General features: G+C 40.9%; 3 protein-coding genes and 1 non-coding gene across 6 annotated transcripts; 2 read left to right on the plus strand and 2 right to left on the minus strand.

Moving 5' to 3' along the window:
* Window positions 1-4,614: 4,614 nt before the first annotated feature.
* Window positions 4,615-6,446, minus strand: LOC121984553 (dof zinc finger protein DOF4.6-like). The gene is made up of 2 exons (XM_042537532.1): window positions 6,102-6,446; window positions 4,615-5,442 (listed from the first exon to the last, which is right to left on the minus strand). Exons 1-2 carry the CDS (start codon window positions 6,138-6,140, stop codon window positions 4,717-4,719), a joined length of 765 nt encoding a protein of 254 aa, XP_042393466.1. The 5' UTR covers window positions 6,141-6,446; the 3' UTR covers window positions 4,615-4,716.
* Window positions 6,447-7,242: 796 nt separating this feature from the next.
* Window positions 7,243-7,323, minus strand: TRNAL-AAG. The gene has a single exon. It is a non-coding gene; the product is annotated as a tRNA-Leu (tRNA).
* A 75-nt stretch (window positions 7,324-7,398) lies between these two features.
* On the plus strand, window positions 7,399-9,546 carry LOC121984554 (uncharacterized protein At4g14100-like). Its single transcript, XM_042537533.1, has 2 exons — window positions 7,399-7,900; window positions 9,170-9,546. The coding sequence occupies exons 1-2, from the start codon at window positions 7,417-7,419 to the stop codon at window positions 9,340-9,342; spliced, it is 657 nt and encodes a 218-aa protein (XP_042393467.1). The 5' UTR covers window positions 7,399-7,416; the 3' UTR covers window positions 9,343-9,546.
* Window positions 9,547-21,160: 11,614 nt separating this feature from the next.
* On the plus strand, window positions 21,161-23,286 carry LOC121984555 (E3 ubiquitin-protein ligase RNF4-like). 3 transcript variants are annotated; one of them, XM_042537536.1, is made up of 4 exons: window positions 21,161-21,405; window positions 21,626-21,871; window positions 21,984-22,072; window positions 22,836-23,286. In XM_042537536.1, exons 2-4 carry the CDS (start codon window positions 21,631-21,633, stop codon window positions 23,055-23,057), a joined length of 552 nt encoding a protein of 183 aa, XP_042393470.1. In that variant the 5' UTR covers window positions 21,161-21,405; window positions 21,626-21,630; the 3' UTR covers window positions 23,058-23,286. The 3 variants fall into 3 exon arrangements, with proteins under 3 accessions (XP_042393470.1, XP_042393468.1, XP_042393469.1); XM_042537534.1 differs by having other exon boundaries at window positions 21,984-22,054; XM_042537535.1 differs by having other exon boundaries at window positions 21,984-22,048.
* The last annotated feature ends 309 nt before the right edge of the window (window positions 23,287-23,595 follow it).

Here is a 23,595-nt window from a genome sequence, read left to right on the forward strand (position 1 = left end):
CTAAAAACCGAAGCTACTTGTACTGCAGTGAGGGGATACTCACATCCTTCGCTAAATTCTCTAAGGAGGGAACCTTGCTTGTGAATCCTTCCTAGAGGAGAGCTTCCTTGCTCCTTGGTCTCGGCAAGAAGAAGAAAGGGAGAGAGAGGTCACGGTGAGGGAGAGTAGGAGGAGGATGAGAGCAAATGACAACTCATCTTTAATTTCCTCCTTTTATTCATTATTTAATTTCCTCCTTTTAATTTCTTTTACTCTCTTCATAATTAAGAGAAAAGTCTAGATACATCCCTTCTTGGTGAGTAAGAAAGGAATATTCTAGAGCATCTCTTCATTAGAGAGGGAGAAGACAACTCTCACTTCTCCTTCTCAAGAGAAGAGTCTTTTCTTCTTACATTTAATTATGGTTTCCCTCTCTTTCCTTATAATAATTTATCTTGGTCTAGTGGTTATCTTATTCAGGTATCTAATGAGAGATCTAGAGTTCGAGTCCTAGACCTTATGTATTTTTATTCCTATTTTATTTATTTAAGTGTTTGGCTAGGAGCAAAAATTCAACTAAAGAATGTCTACGATAATTTTCATGATTTTTAGAATTTTATAAAATTTTTAAGGTATTTCTGAATTTTGCTGAAATTGAATTTCAGGAAATCAGAGCTTCAATCGATCACTCAATCGATTGGGCGATCGATTGAGAAAGGAAATATCGCGAGCAGAAGCTCGTTGAATCGATTAGCTGATCAATTCAACCCCAGCTGAATCAATTAGTTGATCGATTCAAGCAGGTTTTCTGCAAGCAGAAGGTTGTTGAATCGATCAATGGATTGATTGAGCAAGTGTCAATCAATTGAGCCCCAACCCAATCGATTGAAAAGGCTAATTTTGGCTGAAAAAGTCTGATTTCAGCACTAAACTATTTTTAGCCCCTTTAATCATTCCTAACCCCTTGAAACACATTTGTATACATTTAGGAGTAGTTTTCATGATGAAAACAAGGAGAAATGGTTAAGGAACACTAGGTTGAAGTTTAAGATGAGGTTAGTTTTAACATTGAATCCTTTAAACCTCAAAACTTCAAATTTTTAGATTTCCTAAATATTTAGGAACTCCAAATCATTGTTGGTGTAATGACAGAAGTTTAAAACATGTTTTCAGGGGGAGCTACTCTTTAAAAATATGAAAATATTTTTCCGAAACCATTGAAGGTGGTAAATCCTTCATTTGGAAAAATGCTCAAGGTTGAGCATTGGGGAACAATGGAAGATTGGATATCTTCATTGTAGAAAAGGAATATGCTCAAGCATGAGCATTGGCTATAATGAAGGGTATGAGACATTCATTGTGAATGTGAAGTTGGTTTAATGCTCAGGGGTGAGCATTGGATACAGTGAAGGGTATGGGATCTTCATTGTAGTGTTGTGAATAACATGTGAGGTTGTGAACAACGTTGAGTAACTCTTCAGGAGGAGAGTTTTTTATGTATGCCAATAGGGGAGAATGTAGGGTTTAAGTTAGGACTTTGTCCCTCAAGAAAAGTTTGGGGGAGAATGTAGAGTCTAAATTATGTCCTTATTATCCAAAGGGCATTGACATGAAGAATAAGTTGAGGTTATGAGATTAGCCTAACTTAAAGGTATTGTCAAATATCAAAAAGGGAGAGATTGTTGGTGCAATATCCCTAGGTTAAGGTTGACCTGGTTGACTAAGCTTGAGTTGGCTCAAGCTTGAGTCTTGATGTTTGGATTTCAATGTTTGACAATACATAGAGATTGCAGATGCAATCGTCTGACTGGGGAGATTGTTGATACAATTATCATTTGGTCAAGGACTGACCAGTTAGATGTGAAGAAGAGTCAAGTAGGCCAAAAAATTGATCGGATACTTGATTGGGAAAGTCCTAACTGGAGGTTAGGCAGTTGGAAATCCTGATGAGTGAAGCCAGGTGAAAAACCTAGTGAGTGAAGCTAGGCAGTTGGGAAATTCTGGTGAGTGAAGTCAGGTGAAAGACCTAGTGAATGAAGCTAGGTAGGTGAAAGTCCTAGTAAGTGAAGTCGGACAATGGGAAAATCTAGGTAAGTGAAGCCAGGTGAAAGCCCTAGTGAGTAAAGCTAAGCAGATGGAAAGACCTGGTGAGTGAAACCAGGCACGTGGAGATCCAGGTGGATCAAGGATGATCAGACACCTGGTGTTGGGAAGCCCAAGTAGGTCAAAGGACTAACCGGATACTTGGCATGAGGAAATCTAGATGGGTCAAGGGTGACTGGACATCTGATGGAAGTCCAAGTGGGTCATGGAAGACCAGACACTTGGCACGAGATGGTAAGTCCAAGTGGGTCAAGGTTGACCGGACACTTGGCACGAGGAGAAAAGTCCAAGTGGGTCAAAGGATTGACTGGACACTTGATGAACAAGTCTCAGTAAGTCAAGGTTGATCGGATGGTAGGCACGAGGAGTTTCAACAAGTCACGATTGACCGGATGTTAGAATTGGAGACCCTAGACTTGAGTTAAGCAAGTCAAAGGGAAGTCAATCGATCAACCGATCGATTGAACTATGGTTCAATCGATTAGTCGATCGATTGAAGGTGTGCTGCGACGAAGGTTGGCCCAATCGATCAACCGATCGATTGGGAAGTGAAATCACGAGCACAGAATGTTCCCTAATCGATCGGCCGATCGATTGGGCTCCTCAATCGATTATTCAATCGATTGGGGCAAGTTTTCTCGCGTAGACGTGAGAGCACAGAAGAAGGCTGAATCGATCAATTCAGCCTCCCTAATCGATTAGTCGATCGATTGAGATATGATCGTTGCGCAGGTAGCGAGCGGTGGATGGCAGGGATGGCATCGATCTGACGTGACAATCGATTGGGAGTATGCCCAATCGATTGAGAGCCCTAGAAGTGCGAAGTGTATAGTCGTTGGCGAGCTTCTTCTCCGCAACGCTTCTTCCCTGATCTCACTGCGATTCTCTCCAACACTCACAGCCGGACTTCAAGCTTGGAAGAGAAGTGTTGTTGCTCTTTCCAAAGGGTCCACAGGCAATCTACATCAACAAGATCAAGCAAGAGAAAGTTTTTATTTATACACTTATGTATTTTCTTCTTGTTTGAGTGTATCTTGTTGTGTGAGTCTTGTACGTAGTTTTTCCACCTCCGGTAGTTACCGAGAAGGAGTGTTTTCTTAGTGGAGAGTGTTTGTGTATATGGATCCTTGAATTAGTCACCTCATCTTAAGATGAATACCAAGTAAATCCTAATGTTAGCATTGCTTCAATTACATTCCGCTGCATATCATCATCAAGGAGCAAGCAATAAAGCACGACAAGCTCCTCCCTCTAGCTACAAATCGACCCTAACAAAGGTTGTGCATCCCCAATCCCCCTTCCTGTTTAGGCTTACATACCTCAAACCAAGCTATTGGAGGCCTTTTGGTTATCCATAGGAAGGTTCAGCAGCGACTGTATATCCCATCTATGACCTCACTAAGCAATGGCAGTATTGACATCATTCAACTCTATGCAAAACCGACTTGAAGGTGTGCAATCCTGAGGTCCCCATTTTGGGTGAAACTTTGCCTGCGATTCACTTAAACTTTTGGCAACTTGAATTACTTTCAGGCATCCCATACACTCAGTTGGGCACAAGAGTCGGGTAACATAATAAAATCATATATATATATATGGAGGTGATATGTTACACACTCATCCATAAGCACCTACCTAGTGTTAATTTTTTAAAAAAAAATCACTTCCTTTAAGTAAATACTAAATCCTAAACTCTAAGCATAAAAAATAAGACTAGATGCTCACACATAATCATAAGCATGTGGTATATCACCCTCTCTCTCTATATTAGGTTGATCTGATATGAGGTCAGGGGATAGACTAACTCCTTGATATATCCGTAGCCGAACTCTTTTGGTAAGTTGGATGTCCATTAGGTCGATTCCTCTTGGATAGACTTTTATCAAGTTGACTCTTATCGGCTGGACCCGTGTCGGATCGGGTTGTTATCAAGTCTTGTAGTTATCAGACCGACGATTATCGAATCTTTAATGCTTGCTAAGTCGATAGGTGTGAGATCGAGTAACACAAGGCTTCGATGAAGGTCTCTGTCGTAGACGATTAAAAGGGCTCGAAATGGTTAGAAGGGAAGCTAAGACATGAAACCTCGGACACTCGAGTCAAATTTTGAAGCAAAGTTGTGAAATGAAATAGCGACCAAAGTGAAAATAATAATATCCCACCGTTACCTTCTACAGGAGTGAAAAGTGGTCAGCATTTTTAAAGGATGTATCTCTTCCGTCTGATTAATTGGTATTAATTATTATAACTATCGTGTCGCATCTGAGTGCAGGAGCGATTTGCTCTGATCCTGAGTTTGGCTAGGGGACTTGAGTTGGACGTGACTAGGGTTTACTCGAGTCGAGCTCGGCTGTGAGTCGGTGGACTTGACCCGAATTTGATGTTGACCACACTGCGATGTGCTTGGAGACCTGATCAGTTGATCAATGGAGAACACTTTTATGAAGCAGATCTATAATTAATTAAGTCTCTCTCTCTCTTTACACTTTTAATTATATCATGGAAATAACCATCATCATCACTCCCACAAGCTATAGGAAAAACATCATTAATTAAGAAGAAGAAAAAAATCCCAAAAATTACAATGAAAAGAAGGACGATAACTGCGCAGATGACAACTTAATCTAAAGTAGCTCAGAAGAAAGCATAGTGATATTCTCCGAGAGCACTCGATGCCATGTCGTTGACCCTTGCTCCTGCCATCAAGGAGCCATTGATGAGCCCATGCCAAGACGGAGGAGCACTAACCTGCACAGAAGACTCCACTCCCTGCAGCTCATGCCACGGGAGGAGCACTTGCCTCTCGGCTCCCTCCACACCCTCCCCACTCACGTTGGTATTATTGCCGTTGCTGCTGCTGCTGCCAAAGCCGCCGTAGTGATAGAGCTCATTGCTCATTAGGTCAACGAAGCCGTGGTTGGTGCAGCTGGTTGGGAGAGACGGCATCGGATCTAGGAAGCTGTGGGTGAAGGCCAAGGTGAGGTCGCTCGAAAGCAGCGGCAGCGGTGCATGGTGATCTTGTTGCTGCGGCGGCGGCGGCGGCGGCGGCTGTGTCTTGGTCATCTTGGAAGAGAAGGAGCTGGAACCAGAGCATCTCTTATTCTTCCTGCACCCTCCTCCCACCGGGACGTTCCGCAGGGAGCCTCCCTGCGTCCAATACCTACGGCAGCCCTTGCAGAAGTAGCGCGGTTGCGAGAGACTGTAATTGTTGTAGTAGCAGAACTTGGTGTTGGTGGAGGCGCAGCGCGGGCACTTCAGGGCCTGCTCCGGCCTCGGCCGGAGCAGCTTCCTCGCCTCCGGCTGCTGTTCTTGGAGTAGATCAAGCATCCCTTCCAACTCATACCCACCCATATTGGCCTCCTGTATATCAACAAGGATCGCACACGTTCATGCAAGAATTTTAACGTGATATACAAAAATTAATTCGAGGTGTTGGTGACTGGTGAGCCATATATATCATAGTGGTCAAGAAGAATGAGAGAGAAAGAGAGAGAGAGAGAGAGAGAGGAACAATGAACTGTTTTGAGAGCTTTAGGGCAATGTGGGATGTGTCAGCCTTTGGGAAAAGAAGGAGGGTGATGAGTACGATAAGAACCACAAGGGAATGCCTTTTTCTTTATGATCATGATCGAACCGAGTGGGGGTGGTGGGAGAGAAGATCCAAGAGGGAAGAAACATCCAAACTGCTAAATCCAACAAATCAATTTTTGAAGTTATAGATTTGGATCATAGATCTTTCTATTGCTGTGTGGGATGTGAAATCTAGCTTAGCTAGGAGAATAAGAAGGGAACAATTAATGTATTTAATTATAAAGATATATACTTAAAAAAGGAGGAAGAAGAAATGATCATGGCCTAAGAAAGTGGGGGGGAGGGAGAAAAACATAAATAAACTCATTAAATACTGTCAGAAACCATGCACGATTCAGAAATTGTAACCCAGATCCAAAACCCTCAAAACGTCGAAATCTAAAGATTAAAGAGGATAGACATATACATGATCATCTGATGTCATGTACCTGGCCGTTGTGTCGAGCATTAGCAGTAGGAATTTCCATGCATGCGAGCTGGAGAGATCACTGCAGCTTCAGTGTGCAGGGGCTCGCGATCGATCTGATGGCCACTTAATTTGCTTTGGCCTCAAGATATGTATCAGACAGGGAATAGGGGAAGAGAGAGAGAGAGAGAGAGAGAGAGAGAGAAGAACTAAAAGGAGAGGTGATGAGGAGGAGCTAACCGAAGCGTTTTTGTGGCTTGCACGCCGAGAAGGCATGGGAAGGAAAACTCCATGGGCATCTCCAACAACTTCATGGAAGGAGCAGAGAGAGAGAGAGGGGAGGGAGCGGTGCAGGAGTGGGACCCACGGGTGGCGTGTAGTGGAACAGTAACGCTTGGGGCCTTCTTTCACTTTGGCCCACCGCCTCTCATGCCACCACATGAATGCATATGCATAATGCATTGGCATGCCCTAGGCTCAAATATCTTCCCTTTAGGTTTTCTATCTTCCCTCTTGTCCTTTCCTTCTTATTTGATATGGCGATTAGGATTAATGTTTTGATTTAGACTCGAGATCGAATTAACTGTTTGAACCGATTAAGTTCTACTAGAAGCGGATTAATGGTTCTAGTCAATTCACTTCTTGGTTTGCGTTTCATAAAGACAATTTTAATTTAGAATTTATATTTAAATACCTTAATTTCCTTTGAATTCTAGTGTGAGATATAGGGTTCAAGGTGTCAAGAGGTCTTATTCTTTTCTTCCTTCTACCTCTTGAAAACCTTTTTGAAAATATTTATTTGAAAATCTTTAATTTATCTCACTGATTCTTCTATATGTTATCAATTGCTAAAATATTACCTTACCACGTTACATGGAAATTGTTGGTTCAAACGTGAAAATGATTAGAGGAGAAATTATTAAGTTTAAACTATCGATGGTTAGGGCATATTAAAAAGAAATAATGGGGTTTGTTATTCTCTTAATTAGCTTTCTATTTTACCCTAAAATAATTGGTTTTGGAAGGTGAACTATTTGAGTGGAATTAAAAAAAAAAAAAAAAATTGTAAACATAAGAATATTGTGATTAAATTTGGATTTTTTTTATTTTTATTCTTATTTTTGCCAAATATGCCATTAGATGAAATATTTTCAAAAAATTGCTGTTGAGAGTGGGATTTGAACCCACGCCCTTTCGGACCAGAACCTTAATCTGGCGCCTTAGACCAACTCGGCCATCTCAACAACGAGAGTGTTTATCATTTTAAATTTATAAAATATAAAATAATTACTTTTATTTAACTCTCTTTCGTCCGCATGGCTCAATCGTATCCAGTCATGATGAGATCTCACTCTCTCCTCGTCCTCCTCGTCCTCCTCGTCTCATCCCTCGCCGCTACCGCCTCTACGGCCGGGGAAAATGCCGGCGGCAGCGATCCGACGCCCTCTCCGTGGCCGCTCCAGTTCCACGCGGTCCTCTTCATGAACTACAGCGGCGCCCTGTCGCTGATCGACCTCTGGTACGACTGGCCCCGTGGCCGCAACTTCAACATCATCCGCGACCAGCTCGATGGCCCTCCAGTCTACGACCTCGAGTGGAACAACGGCACATCCTTCGTCTACACCCTCGATTCCCCCCTCTCCTGCCGCTCCGTTCAGCTCGAGGTCGGCATCCTCCGCCCTAACTGGCTCGACGGTGCCACCTATCTTGGCCAGAAGACCGTCGATGGCTTCCTCTGCAACGTGTGGACCAAGGTCGACTTCATCTGGTACTACGAGGACGTCGTCACCAAGCGCCCCGTCCAATGGGTCTTCTATACTGGTGCTTCCTCAACATAATCCTGATTCGATAAATTGGTGCCTTTCGATCTTTTGATTAGTAATAAATGTGGAAGAAATTACGTTTAAATGCTATAATAAAGCCTCAAGCTTGGCGCCTTAAAATACCCAATAGTTGATGTAGCAGATCAAAGATCAGTTCGAGTAAACACAACCTTCCATTTCTAAGCCTTTTTGATGTTGTAGATTATGTTTAATGAAGCTGATCTTTAATTTGAATTGAAGTGAACAAATCTGTGGTTGTAGGTTGAGGCCCCAATAACTAGTTGTCTAATTACTGGTGTAGTGGTGTTACTTAGAAGCTTATATGATCGAGATCAAAGAAAATGATCTTTAAGTAATTAACTGAGATCTATCACTATGATCTTACATGAACAAGTGAGTGGATAAGATCCATGTAGAAAACCTCAAACCATTAGGGTCAGGCACACGACTTGTTATAGGTTTCATTCATCCATACCCACAATTTCAAACTAGTGCATGCTATGTAGATCAATGGAAAGATCAAATGCAGGTTGGGAGAAGCTGAAATTGGTTCATTTAATTTATTGACAAAAAGGAATTTTACCTTTTCATTTGTAGATATTTTAATCCTACTATCTCCATGAGCTTAACTCAAATATTTTATTCATGTATTAGCTTTTGGCAATGCATTAATAATGCAGATGTAGGGATCAACTAATGTTGTAATGGAAGATGGTTTATGGAACTATGTTTATGCTTTAAGGCAATCCTCTGAATTACACTTTTGGGCATAGCTTTTTCATCACAATTCCTATGTTTTTTTCCATCTTCATTTATGCTTATTCGTTTCTTTATAAGGGCCCTCATTCTGATTATAGGGTTAATAATTGATACATCCTGAACCTTTAAGATGGTAGCAATTTCACTCATAACTTCACTTGCTACGGATTTATTTACACATTAGGGTAAGCATACTGATTAGGATGGTAATTCTGGAATTTTGTTTTCTAACCAAATGGTAGAACGATGTTGATGCACATGAACAAATATGCCATGCATGCCATCGGGTCACTTGCCTACACACAGTTTAGTTGATGATAAGGTTGATTTCTCCAAGAATCTTTGTGATGGGATCATATTGCCCTTAAAATGCAAGATATGTTACCTTGTTCTTAATTATAAGCCCTGCTGAAGTGCTAAATCTCATGCAGTGCAATGGTGAAGAAAAACCAATTCATTGATTTAGTTTTATATTAATTTGGCTGATAATATGCCCAAATAACAACAGGAAGGACAGCTCATGTGATGGTATATGAGGAGGGTGCAGTTCTTGAGGATGCAAATTGGCAGGCGCCGGAATATTGCTTTCAGAAAGGGAAGAAAGAGCAACCAGAGTATCGATCTATTGTATCTGAGATAGCGGACCTTAAGAGAGCTTCAAGGGTTCTCCGAGGGCTCTAAATTCTCTACAAAGTTCATCTGAAATGAGTTCATATTCCATCCTTTCTTTCCCTTGCATTCCACTGTCATGTGCCGATTGCTGTTCCAAACTTGAATGAGTTGGGTTTCAGTTGCTACTCGTTTCCATCTTCCATGTAGGAAGCCCTCTCGAGGCTTGAACAATAATGTTTCTGTTTCTCAGAGAAGATTGTTTTCTCTTTCTCATGATGATCGGATACACGATGTTAAGGTATGTGTTGTTTCCTTCTAAATACACCAGAAGCAAGTCTTAATAGAATAGAATAGACTTCAATCTTTTGAATATTCCATAGTAAGTAGATTGATGTAGGAAGGATCGATGTTCTAAACATGTTTTGGCACAAATAGGGGGAGCAGATAATAAGTATCCGTTAACCTCAGGTGCCCCACATGATTGATCTCATAGTCATTTGTAGATGTAGGACAATTGGTCACATGACTCATTCTTTTTCGTCTTTTTAAAAACTAAGTGTGCATGGAAGCAAAACAATTAAAATTGGAAAAACAAAATCAACACAGTCGGTTTTACTTAGTTCGAAGTTTTGGATGACTCCTACTCTAAGACACAGGTCATTTGGACCTTTTCGATGGATAATCCGCTAATCAAATGCCTCTTTACAAAAAAATAGGTTGATAACAAAACTATCAACTTTTAAATATGATGTGTAGAAAGAAAGCAAGAATAAAAAATAACAATTATACGTCACCCAAGTCTAGACTTGTTTGAGAACGTAGCGGCATCGTATCGTCCTTGCATCGTTGAGGCTTAAATGCGGTAGAGTAGTAGAGTACGATCGGAGCAATTATGGATGGTTGAGGAAGCATGTAAACAAGTTGTATATCAATTTATGGCTGAACAAGGCTTTTAAAGGATGTTGAGGGCGCTTCTAACCTCATCTTAGATGCCTCCAACCTCAAATTCGATCTCAAAATTTTCGGCCTCTATCATCTCTGAAACCTGTAGTTTTTATCCGCGCGTGGGCGCCTCCGCTCTCCTTTGAGGTGCCTCAAAAGTTTATCCGCAAACTTTATCACTGTGAGGGCGCCTCCGCCCTATCCAAGGCGCCTTTGCGCAGCTCCGAGGCGTCTACATGTAACTCTGAGGCGCCTTGGATACTGTTCATCTGATCCGATTTTTGCAATTTAATCTTGCAAGTTTATATTAGTCCAATAACAAGAAATAACTTACAAAACAAAGTTAGCACATTTATGACATAGCATTATTAATTAGATCCTATCTTACCAAAACCAGAATTTAATCGTGGTTTCAGCTTCGACTTTCAAAATGGCTCTAAGTTGAACCAGCTCTTATAGTCCTACTAGGACTTGTCCTCACTATATCTCTCTCTTCCAATGCTTACCTCCACTTACCTGCTAAACATCTGGTCCTCCAGACCTGTTTGGACTTTCTCTAGTCCTGCTTAGTATCTGATCAATCTGATCAATCTGATCTACTAAGACTTACTTGCAATACTGAGTTAGCACAATACATATAAAATAGTAAAGTAAAATAGTGTTAGCAGTATTAACATTCACTGGTCCAGTCGACTGCACGCGGTCGACTGAAAATCAGTCGGTTGCACATGCTTGGAGTTTACTCCTCCAAGACTTCTCATTATCTAGGGTTACCTCCCCTAGGGTTGCCTAGTTTCACTCACTACCACTTTTATTATCTGGCTTCAATTACCAAGACTTCCACCACTTAACTTCACTCACTAGGACTTCCCTTTTCCTAACTTCCAGTTAAGACTAGTCACTTAGTAAACTTCTCACCTGCCTAACATTTGATTAGGACTTACCTTTGCTACTCATCCAGTCATGACTAAACTTCACTCTTCTAAACATCAAGTCCTATTTAGATTAACACTTAGTCAACCTGACCCAACACTAGTACATTGTCAAATATCAAAACCCTAGAGGTCGATTGCACCAACAATAAAGAGGTAAATTATGGGTGACTTTGCCTTTGGACAGTGACCATTACATGGAGGAGGCAGAAACACTTGATTGTATCTTTCACTATGAAGAGGTAAGTATGTCACTTGCTAGATTGCATTTATTAATTATTTTATATTAGGACCGTTAGAGCTAGGGGTTGAATAGTTCGATTTGCTTCTCCAAAGATGATTTACAGTGGAAATTTGAAAAAAAATATATATATAATGATAACATCTTTGATTTACTTGGTATCCGTCTTCTTGAGATGACTAATCTAAGAGTCCACTCTGAACTATAGTTTCACTATCACTTCTCCTCCTCGGGCCAAAACTAAAGTTGGAGAAACTTTTTTACATCAAGATTACAAAGCTTCCAAATGGAAATGGCAATAAGAGAGAAGAAATAAAGAGATTACAAGTTTGAAAACGTTCTCCTCCTCGTGATTGCTTGAAGAAGATACAGATAAGATCTTGAGATCGAAGTTTAGCATAAGGAGCACAATGGAACAGTGACTTCTTTTCATAACCTAAGGGTCTTTTTAAACACTTAAAAATTAGGTCATTTTTCTACTTTTTGGTAGTCACCAATCGATTGGCAGAAACTTTCAATCGATTACTGATCGTTTGACTATCCATTAAACAGTTACTTACTCCAGATCAACGACCGAGATTATTCCATTTTGAATCATAATCGATTAGTGAGAATCTTCAATTGATTAGGCAACTTAATCAATTGACCAATCGATTCGGTAGTCTTCTGTTGCCTCGCGAAACTTCTGCCAATCGATTGATTGTCAAGGTCTAATCAATTGGTCAATCAATTTGAAAGTTTTCTGTGCTCTCGAAGAAAGTCTTCCAATCATTGCACTGATTGACTAGCAGCTCCCTAATATATCAGTGAATCTATTTGGAAGCTTTATGTGCTCGCGACTAAGGCTTTCTAATCGACTGCACCAATCGATTAGGCAATACTTAATCGATTGATTAATCGATTTGGAAACTCCTATGTGCTCAAATTTGAAAACCAATCAATTGGCAATCCATCTCAATCGATTGGTATATCATTTAGCTAAACTTGGAATTTTGAGTTTACACCAATTGATTGTTGCTCCAATCAATTGGTAATGCAAACCCCAAAATTTGAGGTTCTCGTGTTTTAGGATTTTAGTTCACCTATTGATTGGTGACCCTAAAATATGATATATTTTTTTACCTCTAAACTCTTAAACACACACTCCCCTTTAATATCTCAATCGATCCCAATTATCTCATGCCAGATGAATCTCATGTTCCATGGACATTGTACCTGAAGCTTCCTCATCTTTGGGTCGTCATCTACGCTTGCATTTGATCTCATGATCTGTTAGGACCAAAAGTAGCTAGAGGGGGGGGGGGGGGGGGGGGAATAGCTCGTCGCGTTCGCTCGGTGCGCTTCGTTGCTTGGCGTTGCTTGTTTCTTCTTGGATGTGCAGCGGAAAATACAGAAACAAACACAAAACGCTAACACTAGGATTTTACTTGGTATCCACCTCACAAGAGGTGACTAATCCAAGGATCCACACCAACGCACACACCCTCCACTATGAATAACACTCCTTTATGGTAACTACCAAAGGCGGAGAAGCCCTACAACACTCTCAATACAAGAAGAAGAAAGGGAAATACAAGTTAAGCAAAAGCTTACAAGATGTGCAGTAAAAACCCTAACCCTAACTTCTTCCTCTTGCAATAGATCCGCCTCTTGACTTGGAAAGCCTCCAAGAACCTTCAAGAACTGGCGATCACGTGCTTGTAGAGAGCTGTGGAGGAGCTGGAATGAATCTGAGAAGAGCTCGTGAAGAGATGCCGAAGACCACGCTCGCCTGCGGCTTTAAACCCGACGCGGTCGGATCCCGATCGATTCAAATGTTCCATCGATCGGGAGGCTGGATCGATCCACGGATCGATCCGAGCGCCTGCTCGAAAAGCGCTGGATCGATCCACGGATCGATCCGGCGCTATCGTGGCGGCATCGTCCCGATCGATCGGTGATCGATCGGGACCTCTGATCGATCCACGGATCGATCCGAGCTTCTGACCGTTGGGAAGAATCGGATCGATCCAGCGATCGATCCACATCTGAATCGATCCACGGATCGATCCGAACAGTTTTTGCCCAAACCAAGTCCCAAACCTCCTAACCAACATCCGGTCAACCTTGACTGTTGGTACATCATGCCTCGCATCCGGTCACTCCCTTGACTGTCAGGACTCCCCACCAGTGTCCGGTCAATCCCTTTGACCCACTTGGACTTTTACTCGTCGTGCAAGTATCCGGTCACTCCATTGACCTACTTGGACTTCCTTCCTTGCCAAGTTCGATCCCTTTGACCTACTTGGACTTCCCAACACCGGATGTCCGATCATCCTTGATCCATCTGGATTTCCTTCCTTGCGGCTTCACTCACTGGGACTTTCACTAGCTTCACTCACTAGGGTTTTCCATCCGCCTAGCTTCACTCACTAGGACTTTCACCGGCTTCACTCACCGGATTTCCTTCGCCTAGCTTCACTCACTAGGACTTTCACCGGCTTCACTCACCGGATTCCTTCTGCCTAGCTTCACCACTAGGACTTTCTGCCTAACTTGCCAGTTAGGACTTCCGATCAAGTATCCATCAACCTTGACCTACTTGACTCTTCTTCAATCAATATCTTATTGTCAAACATCTAAACCCTAACCAAGACTCAGCTTGGTTAACCAGGTCACCCTTGACCTGAGGGATATTGCACCAACAATCTCCCCCTTTTTGATGTTTGACAATACCACAAAAACACTTACAATCCCACATGTAAGTTAGGCTAATCCTATAGTCTCCTTCTTCATGCCACTAGGTAATGAACCCATAAATTAAGCTTTCCATTCTCCCCCTAAGAGGGCAAACTCCCTCTAGGTAATGAAAACCTAACTTACTTCCTTTCATTCTCCCCCTATTGGCACACATCAACCCCCTACAAAAACATCAACCCGTCTTTGGACACACATCAACCTATGCTCCAATTTTGGGCACACTTCAACAACTCCATTTGTTGAAGACTCTCCCCCTGAAGAGTTGCTCATCGTGATCACAATTTCACTCATTGTGATCATCTCAATATTGAAGGTCCCATACCCTTCATTATCCTTAACTTTTCCCTCAATGTTGACAAATACCCAACCTTGAGCATTTTCAACCACTTGAGTTGCCACTTGAAATGATGAGGATATCCACTCCCCATTTTTCCCATTTCAAGTTTAAATGCTCAACCTTGAGCAATTTCACAACAGAAGGTTAACCACCTTCCAAGGTTCATGAAAAATAATTTTCATGTCTTTAAAGAGTCCCTCCCCCTAAAGACATGGTGGTAACTTCTGTCATTGCACCAACAATGACTTGGAATCCCTAAACCTTTAGGAAACCCAGATTTAGAAGTTTTGAGGTTCAAATGTTCAAAATTTGAAACAAACCTCAACCTAAACTTCAATGAAGTCTTCCTTTACCATTCCATCCTTGTTTTCAACACGAAAACACCCTTTTTATGTATACAAATGTATTTTAAGGGTTTGGAATGGTTACCTAGACTAAAATAGGTTCAAAGTGCTGAAATCAGGCTTTCCCAGCCAAAATCAGCAACTCGGATCGATTGAACCTTTCTGAATCGATCCACTGATCGATTCAGACTACCTGGATCGATCGGCTGATCGATCCAGCGAGCTACTGCTCGCGAGATTTGCCTTCTGAATCGATCCATGGATCGATTCAGGAACTCCAATCGATCCATGGATCGATCGGAGCTCTGATAGTTGCTGAAATTCCATTTCAGTCAACTTCAGAAACCCCTAGAAAATTCTACAAAAATCCAAAAATTATGAAATTTCGTGTAGACATTGTTTAGGGCATATATTATCAAGGAAAAATAGTTTTCTATGAAAATACATCATATTTTCAAAGATTGACACAAACTTGAAAACTTGCAAAAACTTTAGTGTTTTCTTCAAGTTTGTGTCTAACTATTCAATGGTGATTACTATCAAAAGATAGCCTTCACCAAGGTTTTCCAAAAACATTTTAAAACATTTTCAAAACCAATATCCCATCATGTTCCTTGGGCATAATGCACATGACTTGTACATTAGCTTTCCCAATGATGGGAAAACACATAACTATGTGTTTTGATGAACCTAAAACTCAAAAGAATGCACTAAATCAACATTTTGAGTTTTGTTCATCTTCCTAACATCTCACTTGTATCTAATGTGCACTAAAACACATACAAGTCATCTTATAGTCCTTGTGAGATGTAAGATTTTGGTTTTGCCCTATTCTAGGGATCATGCATATCTATCTAGGCATTTCAAAGATATTAGACATCCACCTAGGATGTCACTTGTTAATAAGTGTTGTTAAATGCCATTTATCCTTAATTACAAGAAATTAAACTAATGCATGATAATGTTATGGCATACATCAAAAGGAAAAAATTTTCAAAAGAAAATATCCTATAACTACATGATGTATGAATGTCATGACATGGTATTTTTGTATTTTTCATAATAAATCATGAATGCAAAAGTAGACATGATGTCATGGCATATGATGGGCAAACAATCATGGCAAGATTTAGCATAAATAAAATATACCTAGATTAACTATCTAAGTATCCTTAAAACCTTAGCTAAACTTACAACTTAAACCTAGATTGCCCTAAAGTGCTTCAAGAAAACGCCAAAACCTAAATTAGCATTTCTAATTCCCTTGATTAATTTATGCCAATTGAAATTAAGCATATTCCTCAAATGTTGGCATAGTTCATTTTTCCACAAGAGTAGCACTTTAAAGTTAAGGCCCGGATTGCCTTGAATTTCCTAAGAACATACCAAAATCCCAACTTTGTAGCTCTTATGAATTTTCCAATATGTGCCTTTTAAGATTAAAATCAAATTTTCACCACTAGGCACATTTTACTCTTTCAAGGAGTAAATAATAGTTCCATTTCATTTTCAAAGGTTAACAAAAACCTTGAAAATGCTCCTTGAGTGTCAATTTCCTCAAAGTTGGGTTAACTACCCTTCTAATTGGAGTTGACACTCTCTAACCCATTTATGGGGTAGAGAAGATGCTCCTAGGAACCCAACACCTATTGGTGCTCCTTGGATGCTCTAGGTACTCACTAGGGATAACTTCCCTAGATACCTTCCTAGTGACCTTGTTGGGCTTCTTAGAAGCCTTGGTCACATTTTCTAGGTCAACCCTAGGGATAGCCTCCCTTGTGACCTTGTTAGTGACTTTCTTAGACTTCTTAGAAGTCTTAGTCACTTTGGTTGCAAAAATACTCTTAGGGATGACTTCCCTAGTATTCTTGACTTGACCACTAAACCTAGGGTTTGTTCCATAACTATATGGAACCCTATGATAACTAGGCACATCCTTCTTAGCCTTTGGTTTGTATCCCAAACCTCTATGGCTATTTGATGGCTTTGACTTTCCTAGCCCTAGGTTTTGCTCATTTTGCCCTTTTAGGATATTTTCCATCCTTTTTAAGGCCTTTTCCATTTTATCAAGTCTTGATCTCAAGACTTGATTTTCTATCATTAAATCCTTAGAATTTGGTTTTTCATTAAGTCCATGAGCATGTTGGGTTTTAGGCTTGTATCTAAAATCCTTAGAGTTATTTCCTAGACTTTTACCTACATTCCTAACCCTAGGAGTGATAGTCTTAGCATGTAGGGCCACATGCTTTTCCTTAAAGCCCTCATGCTTTCTATTCTTATGGTAAATTGCATTAAAATGATAAAAGTTAGACCTATCATGCTTTTTACCATAATGTAAAGGAGTAGGCTCAATAAATATTACCTTCTTCTTTACCTTGGAGGCTCCCTCTTGACTAGTGCCTCCTTGAGCCTTGACCTTCTTCTTCCCCTTGGGGCATTGACTACGATAATGCCCCTTTTGATTGCAAGAGAAGCATATAATATGCTCCTTGCTCTTCTTTGTGTTGGGGATGGTCTCCTTGGGCTTCACCTTGCCCTTTTGTGCCACTTGGCCCTTCTTCTTGGCTAATTTAGGGCACTTGCTCTTGTAGTGCCCATGTTCCCTACATTCAAAGCATATAATATGATTTTTATTATTAATTGAAATATTTATACCTTCTTGTGAGGGGTGGCATCTTTTTCTTTGGATCCGGAGGTAGAAGCTTCCTCTTGATCGGACCTTGATTCTCCTCCATTTGATTTTTCTTGACTTGTGGAGGTAGAAGCTTCTTCCTCCTCTTCTTCTCTTGACCCGGATGTAGAAGCTTCTCCTTCTTCTTGATCCGGCGTCACCAAGGATTGCTCCCCCTCAATCCTAGAGGTGGAGGCTTCATCATCTTGAATATGAAACAAGGAATATGCTCCCTCCTTGTTCCCTTCGTTGCATTCCCTTGAGGATGAAGCTTCTTGGATTTCCTCTTCTTCGGAGGTTGAGCATCTCTCAACCTCGGAATCCTCCTCTTGGTCTTGCTCCAAAGAGTCTCCCTCTCTTGATTCTTCTTGATCTCGTACAGTGGAGGGGATCTCTTCATGAAGCTTGGCCAATTTGCTCCAAAGCTCCTTGGCATCTTCGAATTCTCCAACTTGAGCCAAGATGTGGCTAGGCAATAAGTTGACCAAAAGCTTGGTCACTTTGTCATTTGCCTCGCCCCTTTGAATTTGCTCCGAGCTCCATCTGCTTTTCTTTAGAAGCTTGCCCTTGGAGTTCGTTGGAGCTTTGAAGCCTTCCATTAGAGCAAACCATTGCTCTATCTCCATCATAAGAAAGTTTTCGATTCTTGATCTCCAAGAATCAAAACTTGTGGAAGTGTATGGTGGAGCCACCCTTGTGTCAAATCCAAGTCCATCTTGGAATTGCATCTTGAAGTTGAGCTTGATGAAGTCTTGAACTTGAAGAATTTGCTCCAACTTCTTCACCCTCTAGCTTTTCTTGATATGCTTGACCCTTCCGGCGATGATTCCGGTGAAGAGCGGCCTTGCTCTGATACCACTTGTTAGGACCAAAAGTAGCTAGAGGGGGGGTGAATAGCTCGTCGCGTTCGCTCGGTGCGCTTCGTTGCTTGGCGTTGCTTGTTTCTTCTTGGATGTGCAGCGGAAAATACAGAAACAAACACAAAACGCTAACACTAGGATTTTACTTGGTATCCACCTCACAAGAGGTGACTAATCCAAGGATCCACACCAACGCACACACCCTCCACTATGAATAACACTCCTTTATGGTAACTACCAAAGGCGGAGAAGCCCTACAACACTCTCAATACAAGAAGAAGAAAGGGAAATACAAGTTAAGCAAAAGCTTACAAGATGTGCAGTAAAAACCCTAACCCTAACTTCTTCCTCTTGCAATAGATCCGCCTCTTGACTTGGAAAGCCTCCAAGAACCTTCAAGAACTGGCGATCACGTGCTTGTAGAGAGCTGTGGAGGAGCTGGAATGAATCTGAGAAGAGCTCGTGAAGAGATGCCGAAGACCACGCTCGCCTGCAGCGCCAGCGGTCGGATCCCGATCGATTCAAATGTTCCGAATCGATCGGGAGGCTGGATCGATCCACGGATCGATCCGAGCTTCTGAATAAGCGCTGGATCGATCCACGGATCGATCCGGCGCTTATCGCGCGAAGCAGCTCAGCTGATGATCGGGACCTCGGATCGATCCACGGATCGATCCGAGCTTCTGATTTCATGAAGATCGATCCACTGATCCACATCTGATCGATCCACGGATCGATCCGAACTGGTTTTGCCCAAAACCAAGTCCCAAACCTCTAACCAACATCCGGTCAACCTTGACTGTTGGTACATCATGCCTCGCATCTGGTCACTCCCTGACCGAGACTCCCTCACCAAGTGTCCGGTCAATCCCTTTGACCCACTTGGACTTTTACTCGTCGTGCCAAGTATCCGGTCACTCCATTGACCTACTTGGACTTCCTTCCTTGCCAAGTATCCAGTCAATCCCTTTGACCTACTTGGACTTCCCAACACCAGATGTCCGATCATCCTTGATCCATCTGGATTTCCTTCCTTGCCTGGCTTCACTCACCAGGACTTTCACCTAGCTTCACTCACTAGGGTTTTCCATCTGCCTAGCTTCACTCACTAGGACTTTCACCTGGCTTCACTCACCAGGATTTCCTTCTGCCTAGCTTCACTCACTAGGACTTTCACCTGGCTTCACTCACCAGGATTTCCTTCTGCCTAGCTTCACTCACTAGGACTTCCTTCTGCCTAACTTGCCAGTTAGGACTTCCCAGTCAAGTATCCAGTCAACCTTGACCTACTTGACTCTTCTTCAATCAATATCTTATTGTCAAACATCTAAACCCTAACCAAGACTCAGCTTGGTTAACCAGGTCACCCTTGACCTGAGGGATATTGCACCAACATGATCTACTTAGGTTTTCACCTTTTATCACGAATCTAATCATCGTCCTTCTTGATCTTTCTTTGCCTTGCATCAAGTCTTCCAATTTGCATGGACTTCCTCTTGCCAAAAATCTAACCCTCAATCTTCTTGAACTTTTCTTATCTTATATCCGATCTTTTGACCTATATGAACTTCTTTTTGCTAAGAATTTAGCTCTTCACCTTCTTGGACTTCTTTTATCTTACAAATTCGTAACTCAAGTGGATCTAACATATCAACTTAAACTTAATAATTATCCATCATAAAATTCTTATTACAATAGTAAAATTCACAAATTTTGATCTAAAAAATAATCTCATGTAATGTATGATGAAATTATCTATAATAGATGTAATGAACCTGCTCTTACGTATTTATTTGTTTGGTAAATTTTTCAATGTTTTTTTTCAAAAACAAAAACAAGCCTTAGCCTCCAAGGGGAGAGAGGGAAGATCTTCTGGTCTAAAAAAAAAAAAAAGTATATCAGGAGACGGTCCACTTCCAATTACGGTTAGATCATAATTGTGATCCTATCGTAATTAGTTGCAATCCTTTCATGGGTTCATCGTCCCCATCAGGTTATAGTTTGGGTCGAAGCAGACGGCCGGAGGTTGCCTGAAGGACGCCGAAAGTGGACAAGTGTCTAGGTTGTCGGGCACTGAGCAGGGGGCGGCCTCCGGGTGGCCTCGGCTGCTCGTTCCGATCCAAACTATAACCTGTCGAGGACAGTGAACCCATGAAGGAATCACACTCAATTACGACATGATCACAATTACGATCTGACTGTAATTAGGAGTGGACTATCCCCTGATCTATTTTTTCGTGAACCAGGAGATTTGGTCTCCCAAGGGGATAGTGGATATTTGAAGCTAAGATGGAACCATCAAAATCTTGTTTTTTTTAATACAATTCCAGTTTCTAAAAGAAAAAAAATTAAAGTTGGAGGATCCTGAGATGATCTGTTCGATCTCATGTAATTTTTCTATCGGCTACCAGAGTAAATCAAGAAGCGCGCTCAACGGACAACACAAGAGACCGGCATCCTTTGGTTGCGCATCCCATTTAGAAGAAAATTTTTTATAAATACGCTATAGCTAAGAATCGAATCGTGAATATCTAAATAACAACTTGAATATTCTATTATGGCACCGTAGCTCTGTAAATTACTTTTATATATTTGCACACTTAGAGGAGGTATTTTAATAGTAAGATAAGTAGAATTTTTAAAAATATATCTTAAATATTGGAGGATATTTTTAAAAATCACTCTTTTTCATTTTGATTTCTAATTAAGGTAGGAATTTAGCTGAAGATTTACTTGTTAAAAAGGAAAATTTTCCTGATATATTCATGTACATAACGTAACTGAGTTCTATGTAACGGTAAGAATATGGACTATAAATGGCATCCTCCGATCTCCGTCACTTCCATGGACGACCACGGCGGTGCGCTGACGGCGAAGCTTTGGCATCGTCAGCCGGACGGAACCCAGCCGTCCGCGCCACTTTTTCCTGCCTTCCTCTCGCGTTCTCGTTGTCGGATGCCCCTTAACGTTGTCGTTGTTGTCGATCGATAAAAGCCAGGGCGATCGGCTCCTTTCCTCGCCGAATCCCTAAACCCTAAATCGGTGCGCGCCGACCGACGATCTCCGGTGAGCGACTTGCTTCTTTTTGTTCTGTCCCCTTCAAAATTATATTCCTTGTTCTTTCTTTATCATGAATCTTCGAGTTTTAGTTCCGCTTGCTTCTCTAAAGCCGATCGATCCTTTTAGGGCAGATATCTAAAGTGAAAAAAGATCGCTTTTTGTTCTTTTAGTTCAACATAATCTTAGTAGTTCCGGGTGTTCTGACTGATAACCTTCGCAAATCTAGAATGAATGGCCGGGCCGTCGAGACGAGTTACGAGGAGGTGCTCCGACGGGGTTCCTTCGCAGGAAGATAGCCAACCGATAGTTGTTCTGGATCTCGACCTCAACTCGACTCCGTCTGAGAGCATCGAGTTGGAGGAGTCTTCTTCTACTTCATGCCCGCGAATTACTCCCACCGGAAATCTGCTGGAATCTGCCCCTCCACCTCATGCTTCAGTTATTGATGTAGATCAAATCGAAGATGTTTCAGGTATTATACATATATATCATCTTTGTTCACCGATGGATACGAGATGTGGAATTATATACTTCAAGAGGATTTAGTGATCACATTTTGTTTGCATGGCATCAACGTAACACAGATGAAGGAGGAAGATCAAGGCAGGCAAAGATCATCGACTGCGAATCATATCCAGATTCAGAGGAGGTGCAGGTGCAAACTTTTTCAAAAGTAAAATGCAATCTTATATGTTAATTCGCTGCTTCTTTTTGATGATCAGCGTTTAACCACTTGAAGTATGTGTACATTATTAAACCCGTCTCACTCATATTAGCTCCAGTTGAGATTGTTTGACTAGTCTAGGAGTTGGTCCTGGTGAAGATGTTCATAGGAGATGTCCTGGTGAAGATGTTCATAGCATCTCCTTCTAGGTTCTAGGTAGAGAGTATGAGCACTGCCAGGGTTAAAATATTCTATTTAAACTGGCATTATAAAGTTCATTAAAATTTAACACTGTTGGTTGCCTTCCAATAATACATCGTAGTCATAAATGTGTGACAATGTGTATGAAGTTATTTACGAAAAATGTAGGGCTTCTGTTGATGATTCAATTCAAAGTGTTGCTAAAAATATTGTGAACAGCTCATTTACGGATGTTTGCACGATATCTATCTTAGTATCCAATGATTGTTTTTATCAAAGCTAGCATGAATGTAGTTATATAACGACATTATTGTTTTTATCAATGCTAGTGTGTATACAACTACTTAATGACATTATAGTTCTTTCTATTAGAAATGCTATTCAAAGTGTTGCTAAAAATATTATAAACCTCTCAATTAATGATGTTAGCCCAACATTTATATGAGCATCAATAGAGTCTGGTTAGGTGAATAGTATTAACCATAATTCATTGCTTCCAATTTGTATACTAGATATAGTTTTAGTTTTGATTTCCTTGTTAAATAACACTGATGCTTGGCTTAAAATACAGGGGAAGAAAGTGACTCGAGTGCCTCCAATTCCAAAGGAGCCCTCCCTCACATGTTCTATGTGCATGGATCCACTGGGCGAGGCAGCGACTACCGACTGTGGGCACATCTACTGCTACAGCTGCTTAAGGGAATTCATCCAAACCCACAAGGAATGCCCTACTTGTGGGAGGAAGCTGGCCATTAGCAATTTCCACAGGCTCTATTTTCCAGCTATGGAATGAGCTATTGCTTGTCTTTTTAATTTGGGATGAGTCTTTTTGCCTTTGCTTGCTTTTGCTTTTACTCAAGTCCCATATCTTCAAGGTTAACAAACAAGTTATATGCTTAATGTGTCTTCATAATTATTATTCTTTTGTATGTATGTTACTGAACGATCCCATCACTTGTGGGATAAGACCTGGTTGTTGTATGTATGTTATTGAAATTTAGTAGTAATTTGGTATATGGTAAGAGAATTAGATTTCAATTTAAATTCATATGATGATATTGTTGAAAGAGGTTTAATCTTAGTACTTGATCCCAATTGACTATGAGAACTAATGTTGAGTAGCTAGTTTTATAATTATCTTTGTAACAATATTATAAAGATAGTTATAAAGATTATTATTGTTGTTGATAATTTAGGAGTTTGGATAAATTTGGAACATAATTTATGCATATAGAAGTGGTTTTTTAAAGTTTAAGGGATAACCATAAAATTGTTGAAAATAAGTTTAAAATTTTTTTTAAAATGTCATAGTTAGGTTAAACAAAAGTTTA

This window comes from Zingiber officinale, chromosome 5B, assembly GCF_018446385.1.
Source record: "Zingiber officinale cultivar Zhangliang chromosome 5B, Zo_v1.1, whole genome shotgun sequence".
Lineage (NCBI taxonomy): Eukaryota > Viridiplantae > Streptophyta > Magnoliopsida > Zingiberales > Zingiberaceae > Zingiber > Zingiber officinale.